The following is a 19,772-nucleotide window of genomic DNA, read 5'->3' as shown; positions in this document are numbered from 1 at the left end:
AAGTATTATCTGATTTCGGAAATTATTTATGAGCGTATAACCTGTAATACTTTGAACTCACCATAATTACAATTTTGTGGATTGGTTCTAAATTATTCGATGTGTGAAATCTAACACGTGACTAAATGACTGTGAATTGTAAACTGAAGCGTAAACTCTATGTATGTTCACAAAAGGTTAACACGTGTGGTCGACCTTGACCTAATTACAAAACGGGTATCCTGTCGATGGCGTTTGACATTTTTTGTAACGGGATATATCCTTCGGAGTAAATTGATTTAAATGACATAGAGATTCCCCCCGTTATGCCGCTTCCTGTGTGTAAAGGATGGGCTTGTTCATGACCATGAGGCTGCACCATGTGCGCTTCCAGACTCACATTATCAATTTTGATTCATCATAGTAACATTTGTTAGAATACAAGCACAGGATTTAAAATCATGCTAAGTTCAGTTGTTGGTCACATTCTGCTGAAAATTGTCGTGAATGTTTGAACGTAATGATCTGGAATTTGCAGACAACTAAGGAAACAGTTTTCCGGAATCTTAGTTGAAATTATAATTTAACATTTTCCTGCTTCAAGAGATAGACCTGTCAGTTAGTGCATGACACAGTGTTACGAGACTGGCAGCGCAAGCTGATGAAACAAATGCACAGAGACGAAAAAGAAACTGAAAAACAGTCTGTATATTGTTTAACTTACAATGTGTGTATTTTGATTGGTCCGTCTAAATTTACAGTCAGACAGTATGTCAGAAACATTCAGAAACTGATAACATTTCAGCCAAGAAGAAACACCAAAATAGTACGGTTATTTAACGCAGAAAATAGGTTCTGTAGCTCACCCGTTGCTATGGGGGATGTAAAACTGTGTAAGGGACGATTCTTTAACACTCAAACACTTTGCCGAATTCTTTTGTAATCCTTTGTGACATGTATGTTCACACAACGAGTTTATTGTGTCCCTAATCCCTAATCTTGTGATAATGTTAAGGCAAATAAGTAATTTTCAATACCCCTAATTACAAAATGTCTAAAAATAGATCAGATTTCTCAGAGCAAGTTGAGAGGACGGTCCAAGAAGGGAGGACAAATGGATGAATGATTGTTTATCAAGTTACACACAATTGTTTGGACGGATACCTGACCATCTTTGCCTTTCCAATATGATTACATCAGTGGCAATGTGATAGAACGGAACATTGGACATTCTTTACCTTGCCGTTGTCGATTGGGGTGAGATGAAAATGAAATTGGGTTTAACGTCGCGTCCAAGATTATTGCACTTATATAGCGACACGTGTGTGTGTGTGTGGCTGCTTGTACTAGTCCGGACTGATGCCGATTTAGAGTGCTTGCTCACTGAGATGCGATGCCGCAGTTTAACATGAATACCCCACTCAGACACAGTATACTGACTCCGAGCCGATCAGTCCTTGTTTAGCCGCTTAATGCCGAGCGCCAGACAGGGTAACTACAAGTACCATCTTTTAACGTCTTTTGGTATGACGCGGCCGGGGATCGGACCCCTGACCTTCCGCTCTCCGGGCGGACGCTCTACCACGGAGGCGGTCTGTCGATTGGGTGTTATAAAGGCTAATAATGGATGTTATAAAGGCTTATAATGGGTGTTATAAAGGCATACGACGAACGGACAAGGACATCGCGGTGTCAGCTTCCATGAAGCGTTCAGGTGAGCTAACAGCTATGACAACGCGTAGAATTACGAGGAAAAGTAACTGATAATATGAATTGATTAATAACCGAAAACCGATAATGCATATGATGATATGGACTTGTGTTGCTTTACAGATTCATCACTCTTCTGTGTTCACAACAAATTCCTTGTAAAGACAGGCAAGGGGAGATTGGTGCCATTCAATGAGATCTGAGATCAACAGATGGTCAAATCTCAAGGTTTGATAGCCTTTCCAACTGCTGTATATCGACAAACGACGACAAACAATATCTTAACCTTTCAACATAAATTATGAATACAACACAAAGGTAGAATTTGAACTTTGAAATGTGTTTACATTTTAATCAAAACGGAATTAAACATTTAACAATCTAATCGCTGAAACAAAGTGTGAATTAATATTGTGACGACAGTTCAGTTGTTAACCGGAATCCGGCATGTTTCAAATCAATTAATCACCAGTACACATTAAATCTACGAAGAAAACGAGAGGGGTTTTAAGTGCTTCTAAAAAAAATCACAGCATGATAAATATGAACATGATTTTCTTAGCTCGCAAAGCCCGAATATGACGTCACTGTCTTGTAATTGGAACAACTGACATATACCTTACTCTTGTACAACTAACATAACAAAATGCTTCCCCTATGTCGCATAATCTTATGTAATCTTCAACACAGTTCTGAACATTGCCTCAAGACATGGCCTCGAGGTAACAGATACGTCGTCGTCATAAAACGAGGTACTTAAAACACTGATACATAACATGGGTATTTAAGCTTATCTTGTGTCTGACCTGTAAGGGGGGCACGGGTGGCCCAGTCGTCTAAGGCGCCGCGATTCGCTGTGCAGAGTTGCGTCCCTTGGGCACGCCAGAAACCTATGATTGTGAGTTCGAATCCCGGTTCGCCACGATTATGTTTCTAGGTTTGTCAGCACCATACCCGTGCTCGTGGGTTTCACCGAAGTGGTAAACGTCTGAGACTTGCATCACTTCGGGCTTTCCTCCTACAATTAAGCTGACACGCCATGAAATAACTGGAATACTGTAAAAGCGGCGTTAAACCAAACTCACTCACTCTGACCTGTGAGTTTTCATGTGAGGCGATATGTAAACATTTCCCAAACTTAAAACGCTTATAAAACAAAATCTCCATAAGATGTTCGTCACATTATAAAAAAAAACTTACTAGGTGAAATGGGGTTTAACGTCGCGTCCAAGATTATTGCACTTATATAGTGACGTGCATGTACGTGTTTTGTGTTTGTGTGGCTGCTTGTACTAGTCCGGACTGATGCCGATTTATAGTGCTAGCTCACCGAGATACCATGCCGCAGTTTAACATGAATACCCCACTCAGACACAGTATACTGACTCCGAGCCGACCAGTCCTTGTTTTAGCCCCTTAACTGTAAGTACCATCTTTTAACGTCTTTTGGTATCGAACCCCGGACCTTCCACTCTCCGGGCGGACGCTCTACCACTAGACCACGGAGGTCGTAAAAAATCAAAACAAACTTACTAGTTTTCACTCTATTTTGTTCACATCAAGCTAGAATTTAAATGATGATCATGATGCCTAAAACACAACTGAAACACTGTAATGGTACGTTATTTTCTGAACCTTCAAACAAAGATCGGAGCATAGAATTGGAACCTTGGCCCACATGCACAAAGCGATCTTAGTAGGTAGTTGGTAGATCATCTCAGCGCTAAGATCGCACTGTGCACAAAGGCCCAGGTAAACATAGTTTGGTGCCATTACTGGTAGATCATCTTAGCGCTAAGATCGCTTTGTGCAAGTGGGCCCAGGTGAACATAGTTTGGTGCCATTACTGGTAGAAACGTGCATGCCAAGAGGAAGCCTTATTGGTCCAGCGGTTTGAGAAATACAGATGATATCAAAGGACTACGGACACAAGACTGTGGACAGACCAGCCGTAACACAAGTTGAAATAGTATTAAAGCTAAAATGAGTTCATGATGATCAAATATCCAATTCCCTCGCCAAGATCAAATATCCCATTCGTACGCGATTTCGAAGTCTTCAGAACAAGAGAACATGTATACAGTTATCTCCACTTCGAGACAAGCGAAGTACCTGTATCAGGTCCGAATGCCGATAAGGATTCTGACCCATGACAATAATGTTACACTATGTATCGAGTTAACGAAATGTACTTTAGATGTAGGGTATTTAATTGAGGCCACGATACTTGACAAGATTGTACCAGCACCCATATGGGAATTGTTTACGGCAAGCCTGTGTGCGGTGTTTTATTTACTTACATAAACATTCACAGCAGGGGAGGCAATGCTGGACGCCATCTCAAGTTGAGGGATCCTTATCATTTTAGCAATGTCAAGGTCAAACTATTCCAGCTTAATTTTATTGCTATACAATTGTAGTGTTGTTTGCAACTGAGAAAGATTACATCTTAATTCGGGGTTTCTTTCTCCAATTTCAATCCGAAAACAATTAAGCCAGAGTGACCCTTTCAGCGTATAGGACCCTATACAATTTGTTTATAGGAGGTCGCTGTTTAAAAACGTTTTGTAAACTTTTCGTATAGATATCTAAAATGAAATGATTACTTTAAGAAATAAGGACGCAGGCTGTAGTTCAAATTGAACCAGGGATGGAATTGCCAAAACGGTTGGTAAACTATCACAGTCAAAGAAAAGGATGCTAAATATTATGACGAAAATTGTGTTCGTGGCACTGTTTTGTTCAATGGATATAAATCAACTCTATTCTACAAAGTTTTAGAACTTTTGCCAGGTGTAAAACAGCAGATTCAAGACTAAACCCCCAAATCATCGACCTGTATACAATGTATATAGAAGTATATTTATTATATGTTCGTTAATAGTAATACTATTTATGACATCAATATATGTGAAAATATCATTTCAGTTACATCCACGTCAGAATCTGACATTTGCTGTAAATTAAAACAAGATAGCTAAGACAACGTACAACTTTATGGATGAGATATAAGATAGATATCTATTTACGAAATACGCTGATACCGAAACCTGTTTAAATATGTGTCTTTTACTATCGCTACATATGTTGAAGATGACGTTGGACGTCATCCTGAATGGCAAAAAATGACATTTCTTACCTGACTGACTCAGTATGATGGCGACAGCTGTCCCAACCGCTACTCCGATAAGTAAAACACAACCAATCACTATAAGTATCACTTCTCTCGTTCGGATGTTCCTGGCACATAATTTCCCTCCCCCATCGTCTTTTGGCGGAAGGGCGTGGCCGGGCGAACGGGGAGGGGGAGCAAACGGGGGCTGCCCATTGTCCTCAGGCTTGAGTTTTTCATTTGTGAAATTAGAACCGTCAAGCACAGCCGATGAACGCAGGTTATCGGTAAAATATCCTCCATTTGTATCCTCTGTCACAGTGTATTTCTGAAAAATATATACCTGGTATTAGTACAGAAATTTACAAAATGACAAAGCTCTATTAATAACGAAACAGAACAATCCAATATTAAGACATAATATGTATACATGTAAGTCGGTAATGTTTGCCCTAGCTATTAAAATTGCCCATTGGGCACTGCGATATACACCTGTGTCTCGTTCATAATGGCGAAATTCTCAAATGAATATACCGTGCACTTGAGAATGTCGACTATATCTGGATGCTATTACCACGGGAGACATTGTATTCTGCGTACCACGCAGGCATTGATAAACCCACGAGCTTGTTACTTTAGGCAAGGTTAACCATAGAGAACAAAAGGTTCTTTCTACAAACTACGTTTGAAGAGTGGCCTTAGCGAATATTTCTAAGTATACTTGGCGCGTGTCGTGCACGTGGGGGGGAGACTGTCTGTCGGACTAGAGACCAGCCCTGACAATACTCATTATTGTCTATTCATAGTGTCCTATGTATTTGATAGACGATGCCCTGTCTCCCAAAGAGATGCTAGGATGGTCGCTACTGGGTCTGATTCCCCTGATAATATATACGCACCTAAAATTGTAACAGTATATTTGGATATTTTTTGGGTCATTTTTACAGTTTTTCTTTCGGCGCTACATCTATGCAACTGAATCACTGCAGCTGTTGCCACGTCTTGATACAGGCCTTTGTATTACAGCTGCAGCTGTTAAGATGATTGGTTGAATCATATCAAACATACATACATCTTTGCACAGACAAATACATACAGACATCGAAAACACCTGATGTCATCACGATTTTCAGTAATTGACACCACTCTCTTTCTCTTTACGCCCATTGATATCAATTTCAGCAGATAATTCTCTGGCGGTGACGATTTATATTTTCATGATGTACATGTCAATTATATCAATAATTGATATATATCATTTTGGATGTTTGCCAACTTCTTCGACAGAGTAAAACTCAAACTAAGAAAAAACACGTCAAAAATTCGTCACCATGTATATAAAAAGCTATGAAATAAATCCTGGTACCCTTTACAAATGTATTGACAAAATGTATTTAAAGATATTAAAGTGACTATAAATATTAATTAATTACAAATAACTGATGGTTTTCTTAAAGCTACATTACACGAACGCTACTGAAGCCATCTAGATCGTAGTCCTCTGGCCGGAAGAGATCTACTTGATTTCTCGTGCTGGGGTGAACGGGTTCACTGTATAAGGAAGCTATAGATGATCAAGATAGCGATGTGGTAATTCTGTGTATAATCACACGTGATGTGACATGATCATGTCCTCAATATAGTCTACTGCGTTATCAGTCGAGCAGTGTGTACAGACAGTAAATACTAGTACATCCACGGGCTGATTCCGCACCTAATAGGCCCGTGAAGATCCGGGTAAGAATAGGTCTTAAGCAACCCATGCTTGCCGTAAAAGGCGACTATGCTTGTCGTAAGAGACGACTAACGGGATCGGGTGGTCAGGCTCGCTGACTTGGTTGTCGCATGTCATCGTATCCCGACCGCGTGGATCGATGCTCATGATGTCAATCACAGGATTGTCTGGACCAGATTCAATTATTTACAGACGGCCGTCATATAGCTTGAATAGTGCTGAGTGCGGCGTTTACAACAAACCAACCAACCGCACCTTATATATGATCAACCATTACACACTGTCTTGCGGTAATGTATTGCTGAGATAGGTATGCGTAGTTTTCATCATGGTTGATTACATAGAATGTACACGTTCGTCTTCAGTATGATCATCTTTCTCACAAGAGCTAGAACAGCTACTGCAATAGTGTGTAAACGCGCGTTTGTTACCACCGTTGCAGCCTGAAGGTCGATGTTTGTTTGTTTGTTGTTTAACGCCGCACTCATCAATACCCCTGCTATAAGACGGCGGTCTGTAAATAATCTTGTCTGGTCCAAACAATCCAGTGATTGATATCATGAGCATCGATCCACACAGTTGGGATACGATGACATGCGACAACCAAGTCAGCGAGCCTGACCACACGATCCCGTTAGTCGCCTCTTACGACAAGCATAGACGCCTTTTACGGCAAGCACGGGTTGTTGAAGACCTATTCTATCCCGGATCTTCACGGGTCTCAAGAACGATGTGTTGGGATCCGTGCTAAAGATGTTTTCACAACTATGACCTTATTTATCATATATTGCATCACCAATGTGATAATAGTGAGTGAATGAGTGTGGTTTTACGCAGCTTTTAGCACTATTCCACGGCGGGGGACACCAGAAATGGGCTTCACACATTGATCCCATGTGGGGATTCGAACCGTTTTTTGCCTGGCGAGCGAACGCTTTAACTAAAAGACTACCCTACCGTCCCATTGTAATATTTGCTAGTTGAGTGCATTGTCTACATATCTCACCATACGGTGCAAACATGACGTAGCTCGTTGAAACCACATTGCCTACAGATGTCTTTTTAAAGTCGACCTCTTCTTTCTTATAATGCACAGTGGAGCCATTTCTTTAAGAGGAAATACCTTTTCAACAGCTTTAGCAGTTAAAGTGAGGTCTGTTAGAACATGCGCGTTCGCTGGTAACAATGGTTCTGTTGCGAAAATCGCAGTACCACAGGGAAAAAGACATATAAAAAACATGCTCCGGATATCCGTAACAAGAAGACGTTATTGTACAAAAAGCCAAATAGGCCGTCAGTTTAATCTGCAAACGTGGGTTCCCAAAAAAACTGTAACACGTTAACCTTATCAATTCTAACGCACGTCTTCTGTAACATGGACCTTCATTCGTTTTGTTGCGCCGCCACATTTGTGTCAGCGTTACTGCAGCGTCAAATTTCGCCTGTGTCACTTTAACGTCACATTTCGTCAGCGTTACTCTGATGGCATATAGCGCCTATATTACTTTGACGTTAAGTTACGTCAGTTTTACTGTGATTTCATATTGCGTCTATATTACTCTGACGTCAAATTACGTCAGTGCTACTGTGGCGTCATCCTGAGCCAGGGTTACATTGACGTCAATTTACGCCAGTGTTACTGGGACGCCACATTGCGTCAGGGTAACTTTGACGCCATACTGTGTCTGTTTGACCTTGTATTTTAATTGGGTCTATCATACTCCTGTGGTGATGTTCATTATTGTTTGAAATAAAACGCTTCATATGACTTCGGTTGCCGAAATAAACAAGCTATGACAACTGCTTTTGAGAAGGAAGCGCCGATGATGACAGTACCATGTCTGTTTTTATAATGTCATATAAGGTATAATTTCTAGAATTTATCACATTCAGAGATATTTACGGCTTAACCATATTTGCTGATGTAAACACACTGACAACTATATGTCACTGCGACTGTTACTTTCTCACGCTATAAGTCAGCCAACAGCTACAGACCGTTACACAACCCTGGAGAAAAAGCGGCATGCATAATTCTGCACCGATACCACTGATGATATACGATAGCCTACATAAATATTATAGCAGGTCAATCATGTAAATACCCTGAGTCACGCGGGACTGTCACATCTGACGCTCAGATAGGAGAATAAAACGATACACTATTAAGGTAAGATGTATATCGACTGAATTTGTCAGCCACAAAAATGTCCTTTAACTTTCTTGTACTTATTGATGCATATCCGCAAATGAAAATTCATTAAGTATGAAAACATAAGATACACCTAATATGCACAGTTACATTCTCAATTTGTTCGAAAACCCTATTGTGAGTGTATTTCTGTTTCTACCTGTTAAAGATCATGATATCTTGTACAGTTTCCTTCTCTTCAAGCAAAGTTTGTGATGTAGACAAAATAATCGATAGTGACAAATAGGGCGGGCAGACTATTTCACAAAGGCTTTGAGTCAGATATTGACGGAACTTTAAACCCTAGTAATGTGTGTACATGTTCGCATACATATTCTATTGCATATTGATTACATATCAAATATCGTTTATATTAATATAACCCCGCCCACTTAACTAAGTGTCTGAGCATGTACAACTTCAAACACGACACATTCAGGTAGAAGGAAAAGAAATTCGTCCGTAAAATAAAATAAATTACACTGTCAGGTATGTACTTACTTGAAGAAGGCCGACCTGCTCGTCACTGGCAGGCACACTAACATAGTCTCGCCTGTTGTCCCGACACAATCCTGGATCATGCATGAATAATCTGTGAGGGGATCACAACATCCCCACACCTCCAGACGGACATACAGATTGACAGACCGACGGACAACACACATTGAAGACCGACCAACCCTTAATCCACTGATAAAAACTGCAAACAGTTCAACCGTCTCCCCGAGCACGTGTTTAAGATGTCACAATGTCAACAACCAATGGCGTTTTTGTCTGATGATAAATTCCTGACATCTCAAGAATTTCCTGTTACGGTAGATACTTTAAAGGCATTCCGCTGCCATTTTGTGTTGGAAACATGCTCTGGAGTGTAGCGTTTCACCCGCAGTGCTTCAGGTCCAATTAACGAGTACGACTGCTAATTTTAAGCAAATAGATTTGAGTGGGGGCGCGTGACGTATAAGCATTAACCTTTTCAAAGCTAACCTGTTGTACAATGAATATATATTTAATCAATATTAACTGCACTTACGTGCTCAGCGGGAACTAAATTGATACAATAAAATTTATAACTTACATACTGAATTACATCTACGTGTAAACACTTTTATTAAATATAGAAACGCCAACACACTGTGATGTAAACGTTATACGATAATTTTATTGTGTGCAAAATAATCAAGATAATATTAGACAGCATATTAACCTAGTTAATCAGAAAAAAGCATGAAATATAAGTACCCACTCATTATGGCTGAAGGTATATTGTGAAAAAATTAAATTTTATCGATTTGTTTTTCTAGCAGTGAAAGGTTAATAGTAAGCGGCAATGGATTCTAAGGCAGGTGACATGCGGCATTCTCCAGATGCCTCTCTTAGCGGGTGGCGTTTCGGGTGTCGAGTTTTCTTGTCGGGGGGAAAGGGGGGTGGCGAAGGGGAAGGGCATTGGGGGGAAGGGGTGAGCGTGTAGATAGCTGGACGTTTAGAAGTGGGGTGCCCGTGGGATAATACCCTCTCGTGTGTGTCAGTGTCATAAGCGAGAAAAGTATTCGCGGACTTTGATGTCGCGCTCAACTCACTGCGATTGTTTGCCGACTACTTGAGTAAGCCGTTGAAAGGATTACATGTATTGAAACACATTTGGGATTAGCTCCAGTTTCTCAGTGTACGTTTTCGTTTAACCAGTAACCGCAATAGCACCATTAACACAACAGGCGAGATGAGCGCCATCGCTCCCCTCGGCGGGGTTACCTCCCTTGATGGGGTCTGTGACAGGTGCACAAAAGCACCGGGAATGTCTATACACGCTATGGGCCGCAGATGACACAGCACTGTCAATGAAGGGTATTCAATACGGTTCAAAGAAACTGTTTTCAAACTTTGTGCCTGTCAGGGAAGGGTCTACAAAGCGTAGTGCGAGAGTCACGATTTTGGAAAATGTTTGCAATCATTGAAAGTGTCCTTGCACGTCTGTTGTTATGCATTCACGAATGTATCTACATGCTTCGACCGATAAACACACACACACACGCACACACACGCACGCGCGCGCGCACACACACACGCGCGCACACGCACACATACACACACACACACACACGGATGAGTATCACATATATGCATCGACATTCTATACTCATATAGTCATATTATTATTAATAAAAAATCCATAATATTAATGCCCTAACCAAACTGACTGTGGCAGGATTACCTAAACGCTCTTTGCTGCATTTATTTATTTTAATCTGTAAATAATAATTATAATGGTAATAATAATGAGGATAATGACGACGATGATAACAGTAGCAAAATAAATAAAAAAAATAAAATAAAAAATAAATAAATAAAATACAATAAAATAAATAAATAAATAAATAAATAAATAAATAAATAAATAGCTTTAGAGACTGATCGGGCTTCCGTATACACAGCAAAGCACTTATGGGATCAGATCAGGGTAGCTGGATGTTGTTTGAACATAGGAATTTGAAATGTTGATGAAGTTATTAAATCCTCAGAAACCCCGCTGAGTCTATCTTTAGCCCAATTACGCACAAATACACTGCACATCTTCAAAGAAAACGTTTGAGTTATGTGCCTCTAAAAATCACAGTGTGATAACCGTGACCTAATGATACAGGAGAACGAAGCTCCGTTTGGCCTGTGAGTTTAGTTTCGTGTTTGAAGCATATTAGCTCTCTCCATGACACAACGCAGGGGATGATAACGGTATTGCATGACCGAATGCCGCTCTCAAAGTATGTGTATCTGTGCAGGTACAAAAAAATATGTAGACAGGATATCCGATCGGTCAATGAATCCAGACCCAAGACATGAGGTGACACAACCCCCGTTATCAGCCAGAGCTTACATAACAACACACGCTGTGACGTCATGAACACTTCTGGGGTAGTTATAATCAGCGAATATATGCTCATTAAGTCGTCATACAGATCCTGAAACAAATATATCCAATACAGCCCATACAAGTCTATAATATTTGTCAAGTCTAGATTACTGCAGTATCTGAAAATGAAGAATGCCTCTGGGCTCCTTTTTATAATATTTTATAACTATAATTTAACAACTTTTTTCTGTAAAATAATTCATTTCAGAGACTAGATGTAAGTCTATTGCTCATTAGTCAAACCGGGTTGTGCACTCTACTGACCAGTAGCCCTTGTATCTTGACCTCATCATTCCCCCGCCCACCCCATTCAAAGGACTCCTACACCCTCTGAATGAACTTATTTCTCCCCATCCTTATCCATCCCACCTTCTCATCTCATCCGTCAATGGCTCTATTCCATGCTACCGTCAACTTCGTCTTGTTTATATCTAATGTAATTAATTTGGTCGTCCATTCTGTCCATCAGCGTCATTTATCATCCAATTTCTTCTCTCACTCAAATTATTTATTCAAAATCCACTTCTCTCTTCTATCCAAGTCAGATTTATTCACCATACAATTCTTTCCATACGTCCGTCTGTATATTTCATTCATCATAAAACTTCTCCATTCATCAATGATTGTGTCATTCATTATTCAACACAAAGCAGGTTAAATTGTCCGTCAAAAACAAATGGTTTTATAATCCAGCAAATTCTGTCTGTCTATCGCCGTCGATTTCATTCGCCATACAATTTCGTCCGTGCGACTATCGCCACTACTTTTATTCCTCTCCTAATTACATCCATGTTTCCTTCATCCCTTTTCAGCCTAGTCATCATAATCAGTACACGTCTAATCAGCACCACTATTTTCTTTCTTTCTGTCCCCACTCAACTGCAGCTAATTAATAAACTTTGAATAATAAAATTATGATTATCATGAATAGTGATTATCATGGTGAATAGCCCCCCTCCCCCCCCCCCCCCCCCCCCCCCCCCGCCACCCTCTCTCTCTCTCGTATTTCGCTCTACCGTTGCCTTTCAACATTTCAATCTAACTACACCATACATAATTATTTAAAAACTTCAAATGCAAAAATACAAGTCTCAACGACCATGGGAATAACATGGACAACGAGAGCACACATTGTTCTGAAAGATCTCACGGGAACAGACACCCAGGCATGTGTACTTGTAAACCTCAAAGATGAACAATAACAACAACACGGATGACAGTATCAACAATCAAACGACATGCATCACTGATACTTCAGCGACCCCTTAACCCCAAACTGAATCAAACATAGATACCTGCACACATTTAGGAGCGAATGTAGAAAACGTCGGGGTCCGCGGTAACATAACAATCAGAGTACACAACGCAGACAACGCCTGTGACGTCACATTCGGATAAACCTGAGCCAAAAGTAGATTTATTGGAAGTCTACAAGACGGGAAAAACGCGAAACCTTAACCCATGGAGAGCATTCTTTTATGTTCGTAATCGGATTTCGTTTTTGCACATTTTACCAGCTGAGTTCAACTTTTCCACACACCTACGCTGCATGTGTGTTGGCGTCAAATGGAGACTTGCCACTGAGCGATCGACCTGAAAAGTCTACATGATATAAACCAGTACATAAGTCAGGGAACACTTCGAGTAGAAACTCGTGTGAACTCGCTGCACAATCAACTGCTTCAGGTATACAGGCGAAGCGTTTCACGGGACAAGAATACACCTGCACTTGTTGCACAGCGCTGCGTTGCTTAAAGGAGGACTAACCTCGTACCTGTTAGCAGTCCCAGACAGTTTGATGCAAGTCATTCACAACCTACTTTGCATGTCTGATGGTGTATATAAATCTAAAACTGCTCTTATTACAAAGGGAGAATGTCGCAGTTTCATACAAGTAACTAAATATGACATCTAAATCTTAAAGTGGCATTTTTGAGTCAGTGAGTGTGGATTTACGTCGCTTTTAGTAATATTCCAGCAATATCACGACCAGGGACACCGGAAATGAACTTGTACCCATGCGGGGAATCGAAACCGGGACTTCGGCGCATCTTCCCGAGGCAAGGGAGTTAACTGACTATAAAGGTCCAGTTTCCACTTTTGCCGAACTAGGTTGGAATTTCCAGGCTCGATCGTAGCGCCACCAGTGTATATTACGAGTTATCTCCCTTCTATGTCCCTCTTACTGACCAATCAGATTTCACCTCTCATATAACTTGCATTTTCTTCAAACAAAATGGCAGCGCCCACGTTCCCTGCCCCACAGACATCCAGTGCATATAGATTGTAGCACTTGGGCAACTTCTTTAAAAACATGATCATATTTGGAAAATATCTGTCGACGCCCAGTTGACGGAAAATCCTGCAATCGATTGAAATCTGTCGTTTACGAACAGAATGTCGATTTCATAACGCATAGAGACGTTAGTCCAGCCAAAATATGACTCCGAAATTCCAGCCTATTTCTGCAAGACCTGACTGAATGCGCCTTAATCCATGGAACATTCCCTCTGTTATACTTGCATTTTATTCTCAACAACCATACCACGGAGGAATGTTGTTACAAAGTTGACCAATCAACGAAATTTATATAAAATCGATAGGGTTATTCGGAGAAGCCACGTGAAAATGGTAAGAAAAAGGTGCATGTTCCGGGGTAGAACAGGTCTTCAGCAACCCATGCTTGCCGTAAAAGGCGACTATGCTTGTCGTAAGGGGCGACTAACGGGATCGGGTGGTCAGGCTGGCTGACTTGGTTGATGCACGTCATCGATCCCAACTGCGTGGATCGATGCTCATGATATTAATCACTGGACTGTCTGGTCCAGACTCGATTATTTACAGACCGCCGTCATATAGCTGGAATATTGCAGAGTTAAACAACCAACCAACCAACCAAGGCTTGGGATGAGGCTAAATTCTGTGTATTGATTTTGTTTGTTTGTTGTTTAACGCCGCACTCAGGAATATTCCAGCTATATGACGGCGGTCTGTAAATAATCGAGTCTGGACAGACAGTCCAGTGGTTGACATCATGAGCATCGAACCAAGCAATAGGCATACGATGACATGCATCAACCAAGTCGGCGAGCCTGACCACCCGATCCAGTAAGTCGCCTCTTACGACAAGCATAGTCGTCATTAACGGCAATTATGTGATTCTGGAGACTACGCTACTACTCTAGACAATTCTACCCCGGATCTTCACGGGTCCTGTGTATTGACTAATCTATTTAGAAACGCAAAGTTTGTCACAAAAAGGACATTGTTTTAGAGGTCAATGTAGGGTAGGACATTATCTCAGGTTATCTGAGAGTGTTTAACAGGAAGTTATGACCTTGACATCACAGTCTACCGAGCACGATGTTTAATACTTGAAGTCAACTACAGCTTTTACTCTCAAGCATGTTAAGGATAGGCTTATAGTTCATGTCCCGAAAGACGAAAGATCAACCCTTTTCAGTCATTTCCGTTTGTCGTAGTTACCGACAAATATTAATTCATTGAATCATTCAGCATAGTAGCCACATTTCTTAACACACCCGTCAAAACGTAATCCACCCGTCAACAGGTACTAATTTCAGATCCATTCTCCAGGATATATTTCTCGTAGGTGGTCAGCCATGATATCGTATACCCTTTGGAAGGAGTAATGAATAGGGTTTTCATGATGTATCGTATAGTTTACAAGATTTATCTCAGTGCTTTCATGATTCATTGTATGGATTTCATGATTCATCACATGGTGTTCGTGATTCATAGTAGGATTTTCATGATTCATCATAGGGTGTTCATGATTAATAGAAGGATGTTCCTGATTCATCATAGGGTGTTCATGATTCATAGTAGGATTTTCTTGATTCATCACAGGATGTTCGTGATTCATAGTAGGGTTTTCATGATTCAGCACAGGGTGTTCGTGATTCATAGTAGGATTTTCATGCTTCATCATAGGGTGTTCATGATTCAAAGAAGGATGTTCCTGATTCATCATAGGGTTTCGTGATTCAAAGAAGGATGTTCATGATTAATCATAGGGTGTTCATGATTCATTGTAGCATGTTCCTGATTCATCATAGGGTGTTCATGATTCAAAGAAGGATGTTCCTGATCCATCATAGGGTGTTCATGATTCAAAGAAGGATGTTCCTGACTCATCAAAGGGTGTTCATGATTCATAGAATGATGTTCATGATCCATCATAGGGTGTTCCCGATTCAAAGAAGGATGTTCCTGATCCATCATAGGGTGTTCCTGATTCAAAGAAAGATGTTCCTAATCCATTCATAGGGTGTTCATGATTCGTTATAGGATGTTCATGATTCATCATAAGGTGTTCATGATTCATAGTAGGGTTTTTATCATTCATCATCGGGTTTCGTGATTCAAAGTAGGATTCATCTTAGTAAGAGAGATCCTATTGTGGTTCTCGGCTATTTGAAAAGACCAAATGTCGTGAATATCTCTACCGTGACATGCATTTTATCGTGAAGTCAGTATCATGACAGTTATAACGCGTCTTGAGTTAATTATCGTGACCAGTATCAATTTTGTTTATCGTATCGGGAGCTGAGAATGAAAACTGAGTGCATACAGATCCATAACATGTTTTTAAGTCATCTGGTGAATACTATAGCATAAGGTTGAGGCCCTCTGGTGAATATCATATTATAAGGTCGAGACCCTCATGTGAATACTAAAGCATAAGGTTGGGGCCCTCATGTGAATACTATAGCACAAGGTTGAGGCCCCTGGTGAATACTATACTATAAGGTTGAGGCCCTCATATGAATACTACACCATAAGGTTGAGGCCCTCACGTGAATACTATACTATAAGGTTGAGGCCCTCTGCAGAATACTATACTATAAGGTTGAGGCCCTCATGTGAATACTATAGCATAAGGTTGAGGCCTTCATGTGAATGCTATACTATAAGGTTGAGGCCCTCTGCTGAATACTACAGCATAAGGTTGAGGCCCTCATGTGAATACTATACTATAAGGTTGAGGCCCTCATGTAAATACTATACTATAAGGTTGAGGCAATCATGTGAATACTGTACTATAAGGTTGAGGCCCTCATGTGAATACTATACTCTAGGGTTGAGGCCCTCTGCTGAATACTATAGTAAACGGTTGATGCCCTCTGGTGAATATTTTATCATAAGATTGAGGCCCGAATAGCTGTGGGTGCCTTGACAATTGAGAAAAAATCACAAGAATTCAATTTCGCCGAATGCAAATTTCCTATTTGAAAACTCAAACATATTTCATAAATCAACAGAGCAAGAAAACCACCTGAACATTCCGATTCGAATTCTCTTTGATACCACTCTTGAAGTGCAATATATGTTTCATTTTTATATACTACACACAATTAATGTTATGTAGACCTGCAAAGTATCTTGTCACAATAACGTCAGTAAATCGTTACAGCAGCTGCACTGTTTATTGTTCAGCATAGGAATCAAACGAGGCAGCAGGGTATTATCAGCCTTTCAAGGTATCTATGCTAAACAATATATCTCAATATTATAAATACCATAATGTGTAAGTACGGTATGTGAGCTATTTCCTATACAGATAGAGGCGGTTATTTAAGACCGGAGCTGTTCACGACGGTAGATAGCCAGGACAGACTCCTGGTCGCCTCACGCGATCAGTACCCTTATTAAAATAAAGTAAATTAATTTCCTTGCACGCAGATAACAACTTTCACATTATCAATCCCAGACAGAGTGTCGTGTTTACATTTGAAAATAGACTTTGTTTTTTTACGTTTATATTTGCCAATTTGTTTCATTATGTGTTGCTTCAAAGAGATGGAATCAAATAAAGGCTTGTGCTTTAACTTTGAGAAACGACTTGAAACACAAAGGGAGGTAACTTTTGTTACATCAGATATAAACATATCTCACGGGCAATTACTACATGCTTTGCAGCGTTGATTAAAAATGAAAATGAATAAAGTATCTTAGCGTTAAAATCAACATGTGACGTGTGTGTTCCGATGTTGATAACTTAAGGTTATGATTGCTACAATGTATAAAATTAATTAAGTCTCCATATTAGAGGGGCGGTCGGGTAGCCTACTGGTTAAAGCGTTCGCTCGTCACGCCGAAGACCCGGGTTCGATTCCCGACATGGGTACAATGTGTGAAGCACATTTCTGGTGCCCCCGTCTTCTAATATGACGATTTTTTTATGAATGCAAATTTTTTAAACAACGATGTTTGCATAATTTAAATGAATATCTCTTTTATTGGTCAATTTAACAAAAGATCCCACGGGTTTACAAGAAAGTATTCAGTAGACAATCAGGAGTGACAGCGCCGGCATCGTTCTGCCTAGAGAAGCATGAAGTATGAAATAAGAAATAATTTGTTTACAAGTAGAAGAGTTTGGTGATAAAATTCCTGAAGCAACAAGGCCCCAATTATTTCTTGTCATCGCCAACAATAGCTCGCTTTCAGCTGCTGGTACTGGCAGCCGGGTGAGCGACATCGCGCCGACTGTATCACACCCTACCCACCCAGCTATGTATCGCTGTATCGGGGACATCTATAGTGGTGCGTCAAATGGCAGGAAATATAAAGTTCCCTGTCGTATCCATCATACGTTACCTTAAAAGGACTGACACTAAGAAACGTATGCTTGAATGTCGTCGTAATGAGATGATGTGGTTGTATATTAGCTGAAATAATGCACAGCGTTATGACGCGCGAGAGACAGACATCACGAACGTCACGTTTGGCTGGGTGAGTGAGTGTCGAGGATGTTTGAGTGAGTGTGCGTGTTGGGTGAGTGAGTGTGCGTGTTGAATGAGTGTGCGAGGTGAGCGATTGTGCGGGTAAGTGTGCGTCTTGACTGAACGCGTGTGCGAGGTGAGTGTGGGGGTTGTTTGAGTGAGTGTGTGTTTTGACTAAGTGTGCGTGATGAGTGAGTGTGGTGGCTGTGTGAGTGAGTGTGCGGAGTGAGTGAGCGAGTATGGTTTTTTTGCCGCTTTCAGCAGTATTCCAGGAATGTCACCGAGGGGGACACCAGAAATAAGGCTCCACACGTTGAACTCATGTCGGGAATCGAACCCGGGTTTTCGGCGTGACAAGCGAACGCTTTAACCACAAGTGAGTGTGCATGTTGAGTGAGTGTGCGATGTAAGTGTGCGTTTTGACTGAGTGAGTGTGAATGTTGAGTAAGTGTGCGAAGTAAGTGAGTGTGCGTGTTGAGTGAGTGTGCGATGTGAGTAAGTGTGCGTTTTGACTGAGTGAGTGGGTGTGCGTGTTGAGTGAGTGTGCGATGTAAGTGTTGAGTGAGTACGCGAGGTGGGTAAGTGTGCGTTTTGACTGAGTGAGTGAGTGTGCGTGTTGAGTGAGTACGCGAGGTGGGTAAGTGTGCGTTTTGACTGAGTGAGTGAGTGTGCGTGTTGAGTGAGTGTGCGATGTAAGTGTTGAGTGAGTACGCGAGGTGGGTAAGTGTGCGTTTTGACTGAGTGAGTGAGTGTGCGTGTTGAGTGAGTACGCGAGGTGGGTAAGTGTGCGTTTTGACTGAATGAGTGAGTGTGCGTGTTGAGTGAGTGTGCGATGTAAGTGTTGAGTGAGTACGCGAGGTGGGTAAGTGTGCGTTTTGACTGAGTGAGTGAGTGTGCGTGTTGAGTGAGTACGCGAGGTGGGTAAGTGTGCGTTTTGACTGAGTGAGTGGGTGTGCGTGTTGAGTGAGTGTGCGATGTAAGTGTTGAGTGAGTACGCGAGGTGGGTAAGTGTGCCTTTTGACTGAGTGAGTGGGTGTGCGTGTTGAGTGAGTGTGCGATGTAAGTGTTGAGTGAGTACGCGAGGTGGGTAAGTGTGCGTTTTGACTGAGTGAGTGGGTGTGCGTGTTGAGTGAGTACGCGAGGTGGGTAAGTGTGCGTTTTGACTGAATGAGTGAGTGTGCGTGTTGAGTGAGTGTGCGATGTAAGTGTTGAGTGAGTACGCGAGGTGGGTAAGTGTGCGTTTTGACTGAGTGAGTGAGTGTGCGTGTTGAGTGAGTACGCGAGGTGGGTAAGTGTGCGTTTTGACTGAGTGAGTGGGTGTGCGTGTTGAGTGAGTGTGCGATGTAAGTGTTGAGTGAGTACGCGAGGTGGGTAAGTGTGCCTTTTGA

The 19,772-nt window shown here is 41.2% G+C and overlaps 1 protein-coding gene across 5 annotated transcripts in view; it reads right to left on the bottom strand.

Annotated features, from left to right (window-relative positions):
- Positions 1–19,772, bottom strand: part of LOC139475155 (uncharacterized) — a 113,470-nt gene that overhangs the window by 54,975 nt on the left and 38,723 nt on the right. For 4 of the 5 annotated variants that reach the window (XM_071258434.1, XM_071258443.1, XM_071258420.1 and 1 more), the window contains exon 2: positions 4,829–5,129. In XM_071258434.1, coding sequence (XP_071114535.1) covers positions 4,829–5,129 — 301 coding nt within the window. Of the gene's footprint in view, positions 1–4,828; positions 5,130–9,228; positions 9,630–19,772 lie in introns of those variants that run through there. The other variant, XM_071258413.1, reaches the window with a different exon arrangement.

Source organism: Haliotis cracherodii, unplaced genomic scaffold (genome assembly GCF_022045235.1).
Source record: "Haliotis cracherodii isolate W230 unplaced genomic scaffold, xgHalCrac1.p SCAF_1, whole genome shotgun sequence".
NCBI classification, from domain to species: Eukaryota; Metazoa; Mollusca; class Gastropoda; order Lepetellida; family Haliotidae; genus Haliotis; species Haliotis cracherodii.
The sequence above is the reverse complement of the archived record's forward strand: the minus strand, read 5'-3'. Positions and strand labels throughout refer to the sequence as shown.